General features: G+C 45.3%; 1 protein-coding gene across 2 annotated transcripts in view; it reads left to right on the forward strand.

The window, feature by feature from the left end:
• col6a2 (collagen, type VI, alpha 2) overlaps nucleotides 1-21,508 on the forward strand; it is a 75,609-nt gene that overhangs the window by 9,780 nt on the left and 44,321 nt on the right. For both annotated transcript variants that reach the window (XM_072578607.1, XM_072578606.1), the window contains exons 2-10: nucleotides 306-434; nucleotides 2,593-3,212; nucleotides 13,467-13,487; nucleotides 14,975-15,040; nucleotides 16,986-17,039; nucleotides 17,137-17,181; nucleotides 19,308-19,334; nucleotides 19,943-19,969; nucleotides 20,534-20,578. In XM_072578607.1, coding sequence (XP_072434708.1) covers nucleotides 335-434; nucleotides 2,593-3,212; nucleotides 13,467-13,487; nucleotides 14,975-15,040; nucleotides 16,986-17,039; nucleotides 17,137-17,181; nucleotides 19,308-19,334; nucleotides 19,943-19,969; nucleotides 20,534-20,578 — 1,005 coding nt within the window. In that variant the 5' untranslated portion in view covers nucleotides 306-334. The remainder of the gene's footprint in view (nucleotides 1-305; nucleotides 435-2,592; nucleotides 3,213-13,466; nucleotides 13,488-14,974; nucleotides 15,041-16,985; nucleotides 17,040-17,136; nucleotides 17,182-19,307; nucleotides 19,335-19,942; nucleotides 19,970-20,533; nucleotides 20,579-21,508) is intronic.

Here is a 21,508-nt window from a genome sequence, read left to right on the forward strand (position 1 = left end):
CAACACAGAAGGAGCCCCATTCTGCCCATTGCCACTGCACTGACTGTCTGAATTAGCAATTCACTTAGTGCCACTCTCCCTGTATCCTTGCGCTTCCTCCCTTTTCAGGTAAAATCTAGTTCCCTTTTGAAGGTTTTGATTTGTAGCTGCCTCCATCAAACTCTCAGGCAGCACACTCCAAACCCTAAACACTCACTGTGCAAGAAATCTTCTCCTATCTCTTTTGCTTTTACCTTTTTAACCAGTCAGCATATACTACAGTTCCAGTCTCTGATTCTCTGTGATTTCTTCTTCTGTCTTTACAGGGTGTTGCTGCTGAGCTGCAAAAGGGAAAATGCTCCTGGCATTTCTCACATTGCTCCTGACTGCCTGGGGATTCGTTGACCCAGTGGGAGGTCAGTTCATCCCTACTCCTAGTCCGGAGGACTGTACAGGTAGGACCAGAGAAGTCCCTGATGTTTGATGTTTATCATTGAGCGTTTTGAATTTGATCACAGGCAGTTGTGGGGGCTCTGATTAGGGAAGATCGCAGCGTTGTGAATAAACCACTGAATCATTAATCCAAGAATCCAGGCTAATGTTCTGGAGGCATGGGTTCAAATCCAACTACATGATTTAAACAAAAATTGTGCTTGCTGGGTCAGCATTTATTGTTCGTTCTTAGTGTTACCCAGAGGCCAATTATGAATCTACCACACTGCTGTGGATCTGGAGTCACCTATAAGCCGGACTATGTAAAGACAGCAGATTTCCTTTCCTAACAGGCATTGGTAAGGCAAAAGGATTTTTATGACTGTTGACAGTGGTTGCAATTAGACTAGCTAATTTTATTCCAGATTTTGTTTATTGAATTCAAATATGACCATCTGCCTTTGAAGGGAATTGGTGTCATGTCTGTGAGGTTCTGGATTACTAGTTCAGTGACATTACCACTACACCAAGCTCAGTGAAGACACAAAAAAATCCCTAGAATCTGAAGCTAGTCTCAGTGATGTTGATCCTGACAAGTATCATTGGTTTTCATAACAAACCCATCTCATTGAATAATGTCCTTCAGAGAAGGAAACCATCCATCTTTACCTGGTCTGGCCTACATGTGACTCCAGATCCATAGTAATGGAAGGTCTGCCCCTTTGAGAAACAGCCAGATTTCACTACTATGAATCAACTGAGGAATGGAAATTAAGCAGTTATTATAATGGTGGGACAAACTCCTAGGGTCTGCAACCAGCATAGCAGGTTGGAAATCTAGTCTTGTGCCTTTTTATTAGAAAAAGGTGGATTTGAAATTCCCGAGGCTAGAGAGGCACTTCAAGTTGCTTCATAACATCAAGCACGGCTAGCCACTCTCGTGTCATTCAGCTCCTGGTCAAGAGGGCATTGGGGTTTAATTATTAAAAGGCAGGAGAGTGGGACAAGAAGAGGTTCAGGGAGCAGGCACAGACATGATTGGCAGAATGGCCTCCTCCTGTACACATTTGTCATCTTAGCATGCTCCAAGATCCGAGTGAACTTTGACCTTCTGTGCTCTCCTCCAGAACACAAAGTGTAGCGCTGATTAGCCAAGTACGTGCAACCGTAAGTGGGTTAGCACTGCTGCCTCACAGCGCCAGAGACCCGGGTTCAATTCCCGACTCAGGCGACTGACTGTGTGGAGTTTGCACGTTCTCCCTGTGTCTGCGTGAGTTTCCTCCGGGTGCTCCGGTTTCCTCCCACAGTCCAAAGATGTGCAGGTCAGGTGAATTGGCCATGTTAAATTGCCTATAGTGTTCGGTAAGGGGTAAGTGTAGGGGTATGAGTGGGTTGCACTTCGGCGGGTCGGTGTGGACTTGTTGGGCCGAAGGGCCTGTTTCCACACTGTAAGTAATCTAATCTAATCCTAAATAGCTGCCCTTGATGTCCAATCTCCTTCATGGCAGCATTCCTCTGGAGTGAGGGGGGTGGAGGGGGGGGCTTATTTCTCAAGGGGCTTTCACCTTTAGGAATTAAGTGACCTCTCCTGTGAATGAGCGGAGATGACAAATGCGCTGCCTTCCCCCCCCACCTCAGGTTAGGACAGGGTTGTCATTCACCACTCTGCTCTGAACAACTCAACTTCCAGAGGAAGTGCTGGATGCGGGCATGGCTATAACGTTTACAAAGACGTTTAGCTAAGTCCATGAATAAGAAATGTTTGGAGGGATATGGACCAAGCGTGGGCAAGCAGGACTAGTTTAATTTGGGATTATGATCGGCATGGACTGATTGGACCGAAGGGTCTGTTTCCATGCTGTATGACCCCTGGAGGCATTATGATACGGCATCTCACCTATACCCCGGCAACAGCCTTGTTTCTTTTTAAATATGAACCCCCCCTCACCCCGAGCTGCAGTTCAGCTTATATTTTTCCCACAAAAATCTTCTTCCCAATTGCCTCCCGAAAATCACCGCTCAATTGGTCTCCTCAACACGCTAGGAGGTGGTGCATCCCAAATCCCAACCGTTTTTGTTTCGTCCGAGAAACATTTGTGCCTGAACGTTTGCTTTTCCTTTCGTGTGCATGTGTGCTTTAATTTTTTTAATTTAATTAAAAGTCATCCGGTGGTCTTTCAGGGAAGCAGGAATGCATGGTGACGGTGTACTTTGTCCTTGACACTTCGGAAAGCGTTGCGCTGCAGACCCGTATCCAGGGCAACCTGGTGGACAAGATCAAAGACTTCACCGAGGACCTGGTGAACAAGATGACAAATGGCGCGTTCAAGAACCGGGTGAAAATCGTCTGGGAGTTCGGGGGCTTGCACTTCTCTGATCGGGTGGAGCAGTTCAGCCCGATCACCGCGAGCAAGGCCGATTTCATCACCGCACTGCGCGGGGTGAATTACATCGGCCGCGGCACCTTCACTGACTGCGCCCTGCAGGAGATGACCAAAAACATCCAGCAGCAGAGCCGCTCCGAGTCGCGCAACCGTTTTGCCGTCGTCATCACGGACGGCCACGTGACAGGCAGTCGATGCGGCGGCATCCAGCGCAACGCGGAGAAGGCGCGCGACGCTGGCATCAAGGTGTTTGCGGTGTCAACCGACGACCTCGTGCACTCCCAGTCCGAGCAATACGAGCAGGGTCTCAGGACCATCGCCAACTTCCCACACGAGCTCTACCGAAACAGCTACACGGCGACTTCAACCAACAGGGCAGAGCCGGCCAGGGCAATCGATCGCATCATTAAAGTCATGGTAAGGATCCCATTACCTGAGATTTTGTTCTGTTTTGTTTTGGAAGCTTGCAGGGTTTTTAAAAAATTTTTGGTCTTCCATGGCCCTTCCAGCTCTCACGTTTCTGCGTCGCCCGCTGATGACTGCGTTATGGCGGTCTCTAGGCTGGAAGTGACGGTGAGCCCAGTTGTCCGCATAGCTGGTGCAAGGTACATCGACATTCAGTACCCGTTCTGGCTGATGTAGGCTTAGACCGAGCCCCACCCCTGTGGCTGGAAAGCATTGGCAAAGCCTTCCTGGCCAAAAACAGTGAAGAAAACAGCTCAGGGTGAAGCATTTGCACACAGTGGGGTGTTGACCCGTCTTCAGGCAGAAGACCTGTTAATTACTGACTGTGTGAATTGACTGAATAAATGACTGGCTTCCCAAATGACTGAATAACTATGAATTGGCCAACTGAATGCATGGATGACCAGTTGGCTGAACAGACTGACTGACTGATTTTAGATCACTGGTTGACTGAACAGATTGACTGGCTGAAAAATAAGCACTACAGCAGTTAGGCAGTAGTGTGGGGGTTAAAAAAAATTAGCAAAAAGAAAATAAAGGAGAAAAAAATAAATAATGAAAAAAATAAAGCCAACAGGAGTGCCAGAGGTTCAGTTCACTCTGAGAGCTGGCTCTGAGGGAGCTGGATCAATGTCAAGAAAAAAAAGTAGATTGACTGACTGAATGGATGACCACCAGACTGACTGACTGTATTGATTGACTGACTGACTGAAAATGTGTTGCTGGAAAAGCTCAGCAGGTCAGGCAGCATCCAAGGAGCATGAGAATCGACGTTTCGGGCATGAGCCCTTCTTCAGGAATCTATTTTAACCTGACTGATTGACTCGCTAACAGAATGAATGTATGAATCAATCAATCAATCATTGTATTTTTTGGGTCTTTTGTGACATTAAATGCAAGCTGTTGTTATATCTTGTTCAATCCGTTTGAGTTAGTTGGTAGTGGGGGCTGGTTTTGCCAGAGTTATGTTGTGTTCTGGGCATCTGCCTATGGTCAGAGTTTGGTTTCCAGCCAACAATGCCCACGGGTTTGGGGACTACAGATAGTCTTCACTGACTAAAACTTGATGTAAAAAAGGTTCCGCTGGTCACTCTTTATTAAGTACCCATCGGACAAGCTTGTACCGTGTCGGATTGGCCTACCAGTGTGCTCTGGGTAGGGTGCCAATGGTGAGTCACTCCTGAGCAGTCACTCCTCAGTCAGAAGACATTGGTTCCAAGTGCCCCTCCAGAGATCTGAACACAAAGTCTTGGCCAAAAGCCTAGTGCAGTACTGAGGGAGTGCTATACTGTTGGATGTGTCAACTTTCTGATGGGTTGTCAAACCAAGGATCCCACCTGACCCAGTAAGTAGAAATGAAAGGTATCATAGTGCATTTGGAAGGAGTCAGTCTAGTTCTCCAAGTGTCCTGGTCAATATTGGTCCCTCAACTAATACCACTGAAACAGATGATCCAGATATTTTGACAATGCAGTATGTGGGAGCTTGCTGAGGGCAAAATTGCAATGGAGTCTACATGTTAAAAAGGACTGGACCAGCATTTATTGCCTGTCCCTCGTTGCTCTTACAAAGGTGATGGTGAGCTGCCTTCTTAAACTGCTGCAGTTCATGTGATGTAGGTAGACCCACAATGCCCTGAGGGAGGGAATGCCAGGAGTTTGACCCAATGACTATTAGGATTGGTGTTATATGTCAGGATGGTGACTGACTTGGAGGGGAACATGCAAATGGTGTTCCCATGTATCTGCTGCCCTTGACCTTCTAAATGGAAGTGGTGTATGAGGATCTTTGCTGAATTTCTGCCCTGCCTCTTGTAGATGATACACACTATTGAACGCTGGTGGTGGGGGAAGTGGATGCTTGTGGATGTGGTGTGAATCAAGTGGGCTGCTTTGTCGCAGATGGTGTAAAACTTCTTGAGTGTTGTTGGAGCTGCACATCTCCAGGCAAATGGGGAGGATGCACTCCTGACTTGTGCCTTGTAGATGATAGGCAGGATGTGAGTTAGCTGCTGCAGGATTCCTCTAACCCAATGTTATAGTGGCTGTATTAATGTGGGTAGTTCCGTTCAGTTTCTGGTCAATGGCAGGTCGCAGGTTGCTGAAAGTGGCGGGCAGTCCGTGATGCTGATGTCATTAAATATAATGCAGATTCTCAGTGAACAGCATAACTCTAGTGCTGCCAGACTGAGAGGACAGCCAGTGGTACAGCATTAAGAGCGGGTAGTTGTAAAACATTAACAGTTGACAGTTCTTCAGAGATTGGGTTGTCGTTTGAATCCAGTTAAAGACAGGAAATTCGACATGAATCAGTTGTACCATTCCAGTGAGTTAAAGAATCTTCGCTTTGCAGCGTGACAATTGACAGTTCTACATGTTTATTATGAATGAAAAAAGATGGTGTAATCACAATTAAATTTAGCTCTAGCTACAGAGTTGAGAAAAGACTACCCAAAGGGGTAATTGCTCAAGGTTCTCTGGAGTTGAGGATTAGCCCGCTTTCAAATCTTAACAGTTTTAAAAGGTCTGAATTGAATGTTTTGTGGGATTAAAGATTCCTGGTTCTAAAGGGTTAAGCATTGACAGTTCTGTGGCATCAAAGATCAGGATTGAAAATTAACACAGCTAATCAGTGGTCATTCAACAAGCTTAAGGATGGAGACCTTCCCCCCCCCCCCACTTCTCACAGCCCACTTGGCCTGATTCCTGATGAAGAGCTTATGCTCAAAACGTTGATTCTCCTGCTTCTCAGATGCTGCCTGACCTGCTGTGCTTTTCCAGCATCACTCTCTTGACTCTGATCTCCAGCATCTGCAGTCCTCACTTTCTCCCGTAAGGATGGAAAGGTCTAGATTAGATTAGATTAGATTACTTACAGTGTGGAAACAGGCCCTTCGGCCCAACAAGTCCACACCGACCCGCCGAAGCGCAACCCACCCATACCCCTACATCTACCCCTTACCTAACACTACGGGCAATTTAGCATGGCCAATTCACCTGACCTGCACATCTTTGGACTGTGGGAGGAAACCGGAGCACCCGGAGGAAACCCACGCAGACACAGGGAGAATGTGCAAACTCCACACAGTCAGTCGCCTGAGGCGGGAATTGAACCCGGGTCTCTGGCGCTGTGAGGCAGCAGTGCTAACCACTGTGCCACCGTGCCGCCCACATCTACATGGTGATTATTTCACAGTTCAATAGTGTTAAACATGGACAGTTTGCAAAGTCAGAGATAGAAATTTCTACATGGTTAAGAATTCATTATTCCATCGGGTTAATGATACAAAGGTTTAGAGTTAGGGATTGACAAATCAGTGCATTACAGATCACTCGAAATCTTGAGTTGCTATGGTGACGCACATCCTTTACACACATGGTGTCATTTTGGATAATGACGGTCGAGACTCCAGTGTCTTTCCATCGTACAGTTGACCAGGTATTACTGCACACTGGATAAGTACATGAACAGGAAAGTTTGGAGGAATATGGGCCAGGAGCAGGCTGGTGTGGCTAGTTTAGTCTCTGATTATGCTCAGTATGGACTGGTTGGACTGAAGGGACTGTTTCCATGCTGTATGACTCTATGGCTTACTGCCTGCCGATTGGTGTGTGTGTGTGTTGGAGGGATTTGTAGTTGGCCATCGACCTGTTTGCACACATTGTGAATGTGGTATCCTTGTCCATCAGCTCCCGAGGTCAGACTTTAACCGAGAATCTCTGGCTCAGATTTAGGAAGGATGCCAAATGCACCATAAGACCATCTCCATTGACAACTCTACAAGCTTAAAAATCAACAGTCTCTATGTGAAAGATTGATAGTTCGATAGGATCACAGACTAATGATGCTGCAGGGTGACGGACTACCAATTTTATAACATTGACGATATGCTGTTTAGTTAAATATTGACAAAACTGCAAGTTCAAAGATGTCAGATCTACATGGAGGCCACTTGCAGTTTTATATGATCATAGACTGACACTTCTACAGAGGTAGATAGTTGACAGTTCATAATGGTTCTAGACCTTTCAGAAGGGCTGTTCTGGAAGGTTATATATTAACAGACCTAAAGAATTGAGGATTAATCATTTACAGATTTACAGGATGAAACAATTCTAGTTTTCCAGACTAAGGTTCGGTTGTTCTACAGATGAAAGATTTATGATTCTATGGGATTAAGTACTGGCCATTCTGTAGGATTAAGGATTGACAACTTTACAGCTTCAACCCTTGACAGGCATCCAGATCCTATATTGTTAGCACTGCAACTTCAATGATTTATAATTCTCTAGCAATGTTAAAGTATTTAGGATTAAAAATACTACAGGGTTATGAATGAAAAAATCTTCAAGATTGAAGTTTGCCCGATCTACAATTTTATGCCCGAATAGATTTTACAAAGATAATAATTAATAATTCAATAAGGTCAATAATGCACAGTTCTACAGTGTAAACCATGAACAGGTTTAACCAAAAGGATGTTGCTTTATTGGTGCTTCCTGTCCTAAGTCCACATGACGTCTAGTTAGTGTGGTACATATGGGTGTATCTCTATGCTTTCACAATGGCCATACAAGTTCCTCCTGTTGTCCCTTCTGTAAGCATGAGAAGACAGTGTCTAACTGTCCCAGTATTCCTGTGTTAACAAGTCAAATTATAGGAGGTTCACTTTTAGAACTGCCTAACTCTCCTTCAATTACACTCTCATTATCTCTTGTCATTTTCCACTACTCTTGTCTTCTGACACACTTGTTCCTCTTTATATCTTCTTCCTTTTAATGATACCTTTTCAATCTGTTTGTGACTCCACTGATTCTTTCTCCTAAGATCTGGAACCTTGATCAGAGAGGTCTCTTTACTAGATCTCCTCACTACTTTATATAGATTTACTGGATTCCACTTTGAGCTTCACATTGTTTACACTTTAGAAAGGTACATTATTTACAATGACCAGGTTCAACAAATTAATCATGTACAGTTTGATGGTGCAAACCATGAGTAGATTTAGCAGATTAGTAATGTACACTGATTGCGCTGTAAACGGTGACCAGGTTTACCAGATTAATAATGTACAGTAATATCAATAAAAACTCTGGATAAAAGCAAATTACTGCAGGTGCTGGAATCTGAAACCAAAAGAGAAAATGCTGGCAAATCTCAGCAGGTCTGGCAGCATCTGTAAGGAGAGAAAAGAGCTGACGTTTCGAGTCTAACTGACTCTTTGTCAAAGCTTAAGAAAGGGAGAAATAGGGAGGTATTTATACTAGGAACTGTGGATGCTGCACATCTGAAACAAAAACAGAAATCCCTGCAGAAACTCAGCAGGTCTGGCAGCATCAATGGGAAGAAAGCAGAGTTAATGTTTCCAGTCTGTTGAATCTTCATCAGAACTTTTAGTAGTTAGGGATAGGTGGTATTTATGGTGAAAATGATATGGGGGGAGAAGGTGATGAAGGTGGTGTAGAGGGGACAGGTGAGTTGAAAGGTGGAGATGGACCCAGAGAGAGAGAGAGATATGAAAGGGGTAGATAAACAAGGAGACTATGGATAGCTGTCAAGATTAGACCTGGTGAAGGGCTTTTGCCCGAAACGTCGATTTTCCTGTTCCTCAGATGCTGCCTGACCTGCTGTGCTTTTCCAGCACCACTCTAATCTAGACTCTAATCTCTAGCATCTGCAGTACCCACTTCTGCTGACTATGGAAAGCTGGCCAGCACAGAGGAAAAGCTGAATAAGTGGCATTAACATCGAAGAGAAGAATAAAATGGCTTGGCTGTAGTGAATGCAACCTGTATAATGTGATAATGAGCTTAGAAGTATGTGACAATAAATGACTATGTTAAAGTAACCCATGTTATAACAGGGCTGGGTGTGGGGAAGGGTAAAAAACATGGAAGGATGGAATCGGGCTCTAAAGTTATTGAGCTCAATGTTGAGTCCTAGAGGCTGCAGGATCCCAAGTGGAAAATGAAATGTTCTTCGGGCTTGTGCTGAGGCTCACTGGAACTCTGCAGCAGGCCTGTGACAGAAACGTTGGTCGGGGAACACCATGGTGTGCTGAATGGGCAGGAAGCCAGAAGCTTGGGCTCTTTTTTTGTGGACAGAGCATAAGTGCTCTGCAAAGAAGTCACCCAGTCTGCATTTTGACTCCCAGAGGAGACCACATTGTGAGCAGCGAATACATTAGACTAGATTGAGCAAAGTGCAGGCAAATCATTGCTTCTCTTGGATAGGGGCCTTGGTTAGTGAGGAGGGAGGAAGTAAATGGGCTGGTATTACACCTCTGCAATTGGATAGGAAAGTGAGAGTGTGTGGAGATGTTGGGAATGGAGGAGGAGTACCTGAGTGTCTCTGAGCAAGTGGTCCCTGTGGAAGGTTGACAAGGGGGGTGAGGATATGTGTCTGGTGGTAGCAGCCCACTGCCAGTGGTTGAAATGATGGCTGATGATCCTATGGATATGGGTGCTAGTGGGATGATAGGTGAGGACAAGGTGTCTTTATTGCTGTTGTGGGAGGGGAGAGAGGGGGGTAGCGACAGGAGAGTGGGAAACGTGTAGGACACTGCTGGGCACCCTGTGGTGGGGTATCCTCGGTTGAGGAAGAAGGTGGACATTTCGGAGGTACCCCTTGTCGAAATTGACATCGGTAAAACAGTTGCGATGGAGACAGACAAACCAGGAAAATGGAGTAGAAGCAGGGTGTGAGGATGTATAGTCAAGGGAACTGGGAGTCGGTGGGTTTGGAGTGGATGTCGGTGGTCAGTGTCTCCCGAGAAATGGAAACAGGAACACAGGATGTCGAGGAAGTGCAGGGAGGAGGGAGATCGATTAGGTGAAGGTGAGAATAGGATGGAAGTTGGAAGTGAAATTGTTAATAATGTACGATTCTACAGTGTAAAGAATGAGTAGCTTTACTAGATTATTAAGGTGCAGGTCTACAATGCCATCTATGAACAGGTTTACCAGATTAGTCATGTATAATTCTACAGTGTAAGCAATTAATGGGTTTATCAGATTAATCATATATATTTCTACAGTGTAAACATGACCAGGTTTTCTAGATTAATAATGTATGGTTCTACACTGTAAACAACGACTATGTTTACCAGATTAATAATATGCAGCTCTACTGTGTTAATAGAATACAGGTTTACCAGATTATTAATGTACAGTGCTACAGAGTAAGAACTGGGTTTTCCAGGTCAATATTGCACAGTTCTATGGTGTAAACAGTCCTCTGAGTAGAAACATATTCACTGTATCCCAGATTAATAATGTACAGTTCTACAATATAAAGAATGAAAAGGCTTCCCAGATTTATTCATGTTTAGGTCCATGACCAGTTTAATCAGATTAATAATGTACAGTTCTGCAGTACAAACACTGAATACGCTTGCTAGAGTAATAATGTACAGTTCTACAGAGTGAACAATGAACAGGTTTACAAATTACCCATAACACCATAAAATGTAGGAGCAGAATTAGTCCATTCGGCCCTTTAAGTCTGTCCTACCGTTCGATCACGGCTGATATATTTCTCAACCACGTTCTCCTGCCTTTTCCCCATAATCTTTGATCTCCTTTCTAATCAAAAACTAACTTGCCATAACTACGCTCAATGTCTTCGACTCCACAGCTTGTTGTGGTAACGAATTTCACAGATTCGGTAGCCCCGGGCTGAAGGCAATCCCACTAATCTCAGTTCTAAAGGGGCATCATTCAATCTGAGGCTGTGCTCTTGGATCCTAAACTCCCCTATGAGTGAAAACACATTCTCCACATTCACTCTGTCCAGATTAACAGTGTAGAGTTCCACAGTGTAAAACGTGAACAGATTTACCAGATATATAACATTTAGTTCTCCGATGTAAACTGTGACCAGTATAAACAATGAACAAGTTTACCACATACAAAGTTCTGTAGAGTTAAGGTCAAACAACCTTAGAAGTGCATACACTATTGACCAGTTCCACCATGTCACTCACCAATATGCTCAGGCTATTTCTGGGCACTTCGGTATCTTGCTGTCCTTCCTTTCTCCAATTCTACTTTATTCTATTGTCAGCCATTGGCAGAAGAAAATCCTTAATCCCAATGCATTCACAAAATCTCAACTGTCTACCTTCAGTACCACTCACCATGAATATCTATGAGTGCCAATCCCCTCAATCAGATTTGGTGCCTCATCCTATTACAGCCACTCACTTCTTTATTCTCTTGTCACTCCATCTGCTCTGATCCTTGTCTCCATTCCCTTGTGTCCTAGTGAGGCAGGTTTCAATGACAGCCTGCCTTGGCTATCCACTGCCAGATCTGACAAGGGGTACCTCCGACTTGTCCACCTTCTTCCTCAACCGAGGATTCCCCACCACAGGGCGAACAGCAGTGTCCTACAGATTTCCCACTCTTCTGTCGCTATCTCCTCTCTTCCCTCCCACAGCAGCAATAAGGACCCCTTGTCCTCACCTATCATCCCACTAGCACCCATATGCATAGGATCACCAGCCACCATTTCAACCACTGGCAGTGGGCTGCTACCACCAGACACACATTCCCTCCCTTTCCTTGTCAACCTTCCACAGGGACCACTTGCTCAGAGACACTCAGGTAGTCCTCCTCCATTCCCAACATCTCCACACACTCTCACTTTCCTATCCAATACTTTAAGCACTGTTGGTTTCTGGGATCATTCTGGAATGGAACAATTCACTTTCTGTTCTATTCTCAATCACAAGTTGTTTAACTTGCACTTTTTTTTTCTGCCTTTACCATTTAGTCCTCCCACCACCTCTGAAGAGGAGTTAATTGTTCTTTGCCTTGAAGACTATGACCATCCAATCAGCTGCTTTCATCCCTGCCCTTGTTCCTCTGAGTCACGCATTTTTTCAGCATCTCTCCTGTCTACTCTCATGCATTCTTTGAGCTCACCTTGTCCGTGAAACCCACTCCTGCTCCCTCAGTCTTTAATTCCTTTCATGGGATATGGGCACGGTCGCTATGGTGAATGTTGTTGCGGGCAAAGCCAGCATTTGCTGTCCATCTGTAATTGTCCTCAGACTAACTGACTAGTTTGGCCATTGCAATGGGTGGTTGAGAGACGAGCACGTTGCACTGGGTGTGAGCTCACATCGCGTAAGGGTGGCACATATCTTTCCCTAAAGCATATCAGTTGACCTGATGTGTTTTATGATTTTCAGCGACAGTTTTATGGTCACTAGCATGGATTACTGGGTCAGGCACCCCACCAGGCACCCCCCCCTCGGTCCTTTTCAGTCTACTAACCTGGACTGGCTGCTGTTTGAGACATGTTTTGACTATCTTCAGACTGTTCCACAGTGTCATCCCTTACTATCCCTACACTGTTTAGCATGTACACTGTACAACTCAAAGAAATTTCTCTGCCCCTCCAATTTTAACCTCCTGCATTTCACTGGGATTCATCAATCTCCCATTAGAGAATGCTCCTTAAACCATGCTTGGACCATGTTTTGCTTACATCTGCCTGGGTGGGACTTTACGGGAGAGTTACTGATTTAAAGAGGCTCTATGAAAAAAACAAGTCATTGCACTGTTGTTAGATTGAGAACCTTTCCAGTTAAGGACACACTGGAGTTCTGGATGAGGTGCTGGTTGGGCTCATGGATGGGGAGTTTGAAGATGGTCCTTAGGGCAAGGAAGCAAGTCCTGAATCCACCCCTGTCAGGAAGGCAGGGGGCTCAAATCCTGTACTGTTGATACCAATCTAACCCACACCAGCCATCCAGTCAACTGAGCCAACCAGCATTTTGCTACGAACAAAGAGCGCAGGTCTCCATATGGCTCTTGGATGTGGTAAGGAATGTTATGGCCTATCCTGCTTGGCCAGCATCAGTATTTGTCAGTAAAATATGGGCCTGCATTTTGAGGGCCTGAATCCAAACCAAATTAAAGTTTGTTTAACAAAGGAGGGTTTGTTTCTGCAAAAAAACAACAGGACCTAAAGGTAATACCCAAGTTTTAAACAATTGTGTGCAACACTCATTCTTGTCTCCCATTCTGATGGATTAAAGATGGCGGCACATTACCTGGTCTCCATTCCAGCATACTGCCCAATGTGTGACTCACTTGGTTCAGATGAAGTCATTGTTTAAATCTGACTTGTTAGTCTATGATGCTGTTTTACTGTGAAGTCTATTAATTTGGTTTTCATCTGATTAATGTTTTACAGAAAACAGAGGCCTTCAATGATGTGAGTGCGACTATGTTTCTACTCGATAATGCTTTTTACTTGAATTAAACCCTATTTCTGTCCAATTCCTAAGCAATGATAGATTACTGCACATTCATTGAACCATGGTGGCTCAGAAAGCTGCGTTTGCCCCACAGGTTATTTGGCCTGCAACTTCCAACTTCAGTATGATAGGTTTTCACAGAATTGTTACAATGCAGAAAGAGGCCATTCAGCCCATCATCTCTGCACCAGCTCTCTGAGCGTTTTAATTCAATGCCTGCCTTTTTTCCCCATAACCCTGCGCAGTGTTCCTTTTTTTTTAATAGCCATCCAATGCCCTCTTGAACGCCTCAATTGAACCTCCTTCCACAACACTTGCAGGTAATGCATTCCATACTCTCTCGACTTGCTGTATGAAGAAGCTTTACCTCACTTCTCATTTGCTTCTTTGACAAAGCTCTTGAAAAATGATGCTCCCAACTCCTCAGTCAGCTTGCAAGTAGAAACAGTTTCACCCTGTCCGCTCTGTCCAAACCCCTGCTGGTTTCGAAGAGTATTAAATCGTCCTCTTCGCCTTTGGCAACCTTCAGGTTCTGGTTCTATCCACTACTAAGGAGGCAAGACTGGCTGGAGGCAGGTTGTCCACCTCTTCAGGCCCTGGGGATTTTGGGCAGTTGTGTTGGTCTAGTCATTCCGTCTCCATTCTCTTTGATTTGCACTACCACACGGTGTAGATGCTGGCACTACACTAGATTCTTCCCTGAATCCGCCCCCCCCCCCCATAACCCTCCGCAGCCCCCAGCAAAGACAATGACATCTCCATCTCCGTTGGACCCAGGTAAGCTTTCCTTTTAAGAGTAGTTTTTGTCTCTTTTTATTTTTGATTTAATTCCTCATCAGGAATTGCCTTTCGAAACGCGGGATGATTGCAGTGGGGATTAGATGGTGATTCACAAAAACAGTGCGGAGAAGGGGAAACGGGATTACCCCAGATGGGTGTGTGTGAAACGAGCAAGTGCAATGGGCCTTTGGGGTGTATCAAGTTGAGCCAAGGAGTAGACCAGTTTGGGGGTGGGCGTTGTCAATGGAACGCTGAGATGAAGGGGAGGAAGTGGAGAGGAAGAGAGGGAAAAGTGAGCAGGACCTCTTCAATGTTCGCAGGTCGGGATGGTAAAACAAGATGCTTTTTGCTTTGCTGTTAAATTTTTATCCTAGAGCGTACTGGATGCTGTTTGCTCATGCTGTATTCGGTGACTACCAGTTGTATTTGCTTTGGGAGTTTCTGCTTCCTCCTGCTTTTAGTTGTTATGTAATGAATGTAACAAAGAGGCATTTAGTGGGTACAGTGAAGGAAGGGTGAGTCATTCGACACTTACTTTGCCTCAGCTTTCAGTCACCTATTATAATCGAGGGGGGATTATTCAATGGGAATCTAGACCTGGTTTGGACATGGGCAAGTGATTATCCATTTCATTCATTAACTATTACACTGTCTTGATTTTCAGTGCTACAAGATGAAGTGTCTGGAATATCCAGGTGGGCCTGGATTAAAGGGATTCAAGGGAAGAAAGGTAGGTGAAATAAAACGCCCTTTCGTTTGGGAATGGGGAAGGAACTTCAGACTGCAGTCTGGGAGAATTAAGCTGGTAGTCTTCGATTCACTGGACTTTTGCACATTGACTCCCTTGGTTGACGAGGGATGGTGGAGCCCCATGCTTTCTGAATTGATTGCGCCTGCAAGTTGCTGGTTTGGTGAGACGGTTGAGACCGTTCTCAAGAAATGTGGATCCCACTCTCTCTGAACCTAGTCTGAGATTTCAGAGAGGTTCTTGCACCAGAAGAGCAATCTTGAGGTGGTACGCTGCCACTGCTCTCTCCGTTTACTGTCTCCCAGTTTCTGAGGTGGATGGGGAATGGTGGGATGTTAGCAATTAGCAGCAACGAGGCTGGAAGAGCGTGGAAGCATGACCCCTTTCGTTCTTCTGAAGAAAATCAGCTGGAAGACGTGAGACTTGTGAAAAATGACAAGGCTCAGGAATAGCTAGAGAGACCCTCCAGTCTGTGCAAGTGAAATAATCAATAGTGCCTTTGGGTGGGTTGTCTCTGTCAGAGCTGAGAGTTTACTGCATAAGCATTTAGGAATGGAAATGCGCTCCCAAATGCCGATGACCCACAAGCCTCACTGCTGAGTCCACCCAGTATTGGTGACAGAGCTGTGCTCCCTGCTGGGATAACTGAACTCTTCCGAGTTGGCAGGAGGAGTCTGCAGTATGCGGCTGCTGGGTGAGCTCGCAATGCCCTCTGCTGCTTAACAGGCCCACTCGTCTATTAAAGAGTCAGGATGTAGGTTTGCAAGCTGAGCTGGAAGGTTCATTTTCAGACGTTTCGTCACCATGGTAGCCTTGGCATCATAGTAGCCCACAAACCCACCAACACACTAAAACAGCAGCTAATCAACTTGAAAGGCAGCAAACAAAACTAATGTCATTTACAAAATACCGTGCAAGGACTGTAGCAAACACCACATCGGACAAACAGGCAGAAAACTAGCCACCAACTGGCCACAAAATGACATGACCCTTTCTCACTAGTATCCTTACATACAGATGAGGAAGGACACCACTTCGACTGGGACAACACATCCATCCAAGGACAAGCCAATCGGAGACACGCACGAGAATTCGTAGAAGCATGTCATTCTAACTGGAACTCCATTAACAAACACATTGACTTGGATCTGATTTACCACCCCCAGAAAAAGAACAGGAAATGACACCACCATAGGAAATGACATCACCAACCCAAGGAAACCCAAATATATAAATAGAAAGCAGGAATCATCAGTCATGCTTTGTCCGGATGCTTATTGAAGATGTTACCTAGTATGGTGACGAAACGTCTGAACATGAACCTTCCAGCTCAGTGAGCAAACCTACATCCAGAACCTCAACCTGAGCTACAAATCTTCTCAAAACTGGCTAATTAAAGAGTCAATCTGCCCTGGTCCTGGAGGACCATGACACAGCCAGAGGAGAGAATAGCACAGGGAACTCGTGGGAGCCTTGTCATTGAAACATGTGGCACACCCAGCTCCTTGAAATGTTATATCTGTGGCTCAGTCCTGACTGGAACACGGGTTGTGGCCGGTTCACACTAGGAGTGTGGCACTATCAGAGGAGCCCTTTCTTGGGTGGGGCATTAAACTGAGGCCCATTCTATCCCCTTGGCTGGAGGTAATAGAACTGGAGAGACTGCTTCTTGCTGGCCTCCTAGCCAACATTCATCCCTGAAGCAAGCACAGATTAACTAGCTACTCATCGTTAAAGATTATGGAATGCTATTAAATGTATAATGGACACATGCTTCAGCTGTCTGATAATAATCACTGCACTTCAAAGTGGGAGAACGCTCTGGAGCATCTCTAAGAAATAAAATAAATTGCAATTATAAATGCAAGTCTTTCCTTTGAAAGTGGAGATTTGAAACAGTGTAAATATGCAACCTTTGTGCCTTTAGGGAGAAAAGGGAAGCACTGGTGAACCTGGTGATATCGGCCCAATGGGACGGCAGGTGAGTCTCATTTTTATTAAGAGATTTATATTTCCAACACCAACTTTGTTTTTACCACGTGTTTGAATAAACAAACATATTGTTTCTTCTTGTGTAGGGCGATCCTGGTATCGAAGGCCCCATTGGATTCCCTGGTCCGAAGGTAAGAAACAAAGGCACTTGTTGACTACTTTGCTGTGCCTTTGGGTCTCCCATCCCCCAGCCCACTAACCCACTAATCCCTCCACACCAAGGAATCTTCGCTTGTTAAACTCTGCAACCTGTTCATTTCTCTTGGTTGTAAAAGTAAGCGCCTTTTACCTCAGTCCAGAAACTGCTGTCTGTACAACTTACAACATATGGCGGGTGGGAAGGATATTTTAGTGTGGAATAGGGGTGGCATGGTGGCTCAGTGGTTAGTACTGCTGCCTCACAGCGGCAGGAACTCTCAGACGACTGTCTGTGTGGAGTTTGCACATTCTCCTCGTGTCTGTGTGGGTTTCCTGAGGGTGCTCTGGTTTCCTCCCACAGTCCAAAGCCATGCAGGTTAGGTGGATTGGCCAAGCTGACTAGAGTGGGATGCTCATTGGAGGGTCAGTGCAGACTCAATGGGCCAAATGGCCTCTGTCTGCGCTGTAGGGATTCTATGATTCTAATGAGGCTTATAGCTTAGATATAGACATATATGCCAAAGGACCTCTGTTATAGTGAGGTCAGGTCATATGCAACTAGAACCTGGCTCTAAATAAGATGTCCTTCTGCAGTTATGTCGAGTAAAGCTCATCCACTGCCGTTCACCTACGAGATTGTAGTCCTTTCATTGATCCAGGCAGAGGGAGGTGGAAGGCAGTGTCAGCAGGGGAAGTGAAAAGTGACAGTAGGCCGATCCTGCCTGAGTGAAGCAACGCTTTGATTAAACGTATGACTAACTTTGAGGTCAAGATCACACTGTGAGGTGTGGAGTTGGTCAGCCTGTTCAATTAAATGGGTATAGAATGCAGAATAGCTCCACCTATATCTCTGTGTTGTACTTAAAAAAAGAACAAATCCCGTAATTTCAACCCCTTTGTATTTCTTTTTACAATCGGTTCTCCCTGCGAAGGCTGATATTTAAGGGCCACAACAATTTACCCAATTGTGGGTCTCACTTGGTTCGAGAAGTGCCAAAAGTCAACCAAAGAACGCATTTAAATTGGGTTTTTATAATAATCCGACTGCTTTGCCATCACTTTTATCGATACTAACATTCCATTTCCTTTTTTCTTATAATGCAAATGCTTCAACTTTCAAAAATTATATTCAAATTCGCAAACTGCACTGGTATGATTTTGAACGCTAAATGATTGGACCCCATGTTTGCGTCCAAGAACACAACTGTGGAATGTGTAAATGCAAGTTACTCTAAGTTGCCTGGACGTGAACCCAAAAACTACGCCTTGTTCCACTCTAACCTGCGCTTCTGACTCAGGAGTTTAAAGGAATAAATTCACACATGGAGCACTGCTTCGAGGCGAGGGTGCTTGCCTGTCAGAGTAAAGGGGAGCTCAGAGTGTAAGGGGGAAATAGCTATTCGGTTAGTTGTTAGCATGTGCCATCAGATGATGTCCAATCACATAGAGCTGGAACCTGAGGGGGTGAAGTTCTGGTGAAGTCAACAACCCACTTCCGTCCAAGTCTCAGTTGTTGGGGCCTGCATCTGCTGCTGCTGTCCATCAGACATGTGACCTGGGAGCTGTTGGCCACCATCTTTGTCATCTTTTAAGTTTGGTCCTCCATCCCAGCAATGGCCCCCTCATAGTGTGAGGGCAGAGGGCAGGTCAGTCGGGGCTCACTGAATATCGAGGGCACACAGTGTGGGTGCTGTGCCCATCAGAGATCCAAAGAGGGAAGACTATCCTAATACTCAGTATCTGACTCATTTGGGCCTGAAGGTTGGCATGGGGTATTTGGAAGGGGCATGGTAAGGTAGCCCCCGTAGTTGCCAGGGTGGCAATCAGGCAGTGTAGACAGCCTAGTTTTCATTTCCATTGAACTTGAATGGGGTGGGAATTCTGTAGATTTTACACTGGAGGAAGGAATGGTGAGTTACTCTGTGTAGGAATCTGTCTTGGCTTTGCAACTACAAACTTTTCTGTTCCTCAGCATGATCTCTTGCAATCCCATGAGCACGTTACTCATATCCCTTTGCCAACACATAGCTCGGACAATTGGCGTGCACCGGATTGAGGTGTGCCAGTATGTCATGTTCCGACTGGCTACACTAATGTTTCTCTTTTCTCCCTTTCACAGGGTTTTCCAGGACTAATGGGTGAAAAGGTAAGACCTCTTCTTTTCAAATTTCCAACTCTGACTTCCAAGCAGAGCGGCAAGTGTTAGAATCCAACTGGCATCATTGATGTACAATTGTAACATTTAAAAGGCTTCTGGGTGGGTATATGAAGGGTTTGGAGGGATATGGGCCAGGTACTGGCAAATGGGACTAGATTGGGTTGGGATATCTGGTTGGCATGGACGGGTTGGACCAAAGGGTCTGATTCCATGCTGTACATCTCTATGACTGTATGTGTCATTGAAGGTTTGGGCCCCCAGTCCCCCAACCCATTCCATCAATTAGGCATTGTGCCCAGGGTACTGACTGGGCCTCGCCAGAGTGTGGCCTGTGCCACGTGTGACACTGCTCCCGGACCTGGATTCCACTGGAACACTGCAGGTGCTAAGTGGGCATCCAATGTTTGCAAATTGGATGTGTCAAAGGTGTTGGGCAGTGGTACTCCGTGCCGTGAGAGTTTTTTAATCCATAGTCCAGCTGCCTTAATAACACCGCAGAGTGGGGGAATCTTCCAATTCACTCTCCCCAGTCCTCTTGGTTTAAATTTAATGACAACATTTATAATGTATTACCATGTTCCTCTTTATGATTACAGGGTGAAATTGGAACAGAAGGAAAGAAGGTGAGAACTCTCTTTATGGGTTAGACTCACACTCATGTTCACACTCATACTGTCTCTCATTCATTTTCCCTCTCGCTCTCTGCTGTGATATCATTTGCACTCTCTGATGTTATCCCTCTCGGGGTCTGTTGTTCTCATTAGTCTCCAGCTCAGTCCCATGCTTTCATTCACAATCTCATGCTCTCACACTCTTTATCATTCTTTCTCTAGGGTGCCACCTCTTTCACTCCTTCTCATGCACACTCTCTTAGATTTCTCTTGTGCTTCTTTTTACCTTCTCTCTCTCTCTCGCACTCCTGATGTCTCATGGTCATTCTCACACACTCTCTTACGCAGCTCTCACTGTCACTCTTTCTTGCGCTCTCTCACGTTCTCTCTTTGTTGCTGTCTTTATGATGCTGTTTCTGTCTCCCTCTCAATCTCTCACCCACTCTTCTTGCTCACTCTCATGCTGTCTCTTTCTCTCACTGTCTCCTATGAGCTAATGTAATACTTTACCTCTTTTAGATTGCTGTGCTGGCTATGGAAACCTAACACTATCATTATTTCTCCTGTATCCTTTAGGGTATCGCTGGATTACCAGGTCGAGATGGGATTAATGGACAGAAGGTAGGCTCTTTGATCCCAAGCGGATGAAGCGAATTCAACACTAATGGTCATGCCCAGTAGTGTCCGACAGGGATCGGTGCTGGGTCCTTTATTGTTTGTGATATTCATAAGTGATGTCAATAAGAACATTAAGGGCGGAAGGGAAGGATTATAAATCAGTTTACAGATGACTTGAGGATTATCCAGATGGTTGACAGTGAGGAGGGAAGGTGGAAGTATTAGGTTAGAGGAGAATACAAACAGATTGGGCAGATCTGTTTACTCCTGTTAAATGCGGGGTGATGCACTTTTGAAGGAAAAACAAGACAAGGGAGCACTCACTGGACACTAAGAAGCTGAGAAGAACAGAGGGATGTTGTGGTTCTTCCCTGTGAAGGAGGCAGGACAGATGAAGAGACTAGTTTAGAAGGCATGCAAAACTCTTGCCTTTATCAGTTGAGGCATAGATTATAAGGGTTGGGAGGTTATGTTGCAGCTGTAAAGAATTTTGACGAGGCCACACCTGGAGTACTGTGTGCAGTCTGGTCAGCACACTATAGGAAGGATGTGATTGTACAGCTGAGTGGCACAGTGGTTAGCATTGCTGCCTCACAGTACCAGGGACCTTGGTTCAATTCCACCCTCAGGTGACTGTCAGTAAGAAATTTGTATGTTCTCCCATGTCTGCATGTACTTCCTCCGGGTGCTCCGGTTCCCTCCCACAGTCCAAAGATCTGCAGGCCAGGTGCATTGGCAATGCTAAAATGCCCATAATGTCCAGGGATCTGCAGGTTAGGCGGATTAGCCATAGGAAATACAGGGTTACAGGGATAGGGTATGTGGGTGGGTCTGGGTGGGATGCTGTTTGGTTGGTGTGGACTTGTTGGGCCAAATGGCCTGCGTCCACACTGTATGGAAGAGAGCCACTGGGATGGAGCAATTCAGTAAAGA

The sequence above is a fragment of the Chiloscyllium punctatum genome, chromosome 10 (assembly GCF_047496795.1).
Source record: "Chiloscyllium punctatum isolate Juve2018m chromosome 10, sChiPun1.3, whole genome shotgun sequence".
NCBI lineage: Eukaryota > Metazoa > Chordata > Chondrichthyes > Orectolobiformes > Hemiscylliidae > Chiloscyllium > Chiloscyllium punctatum.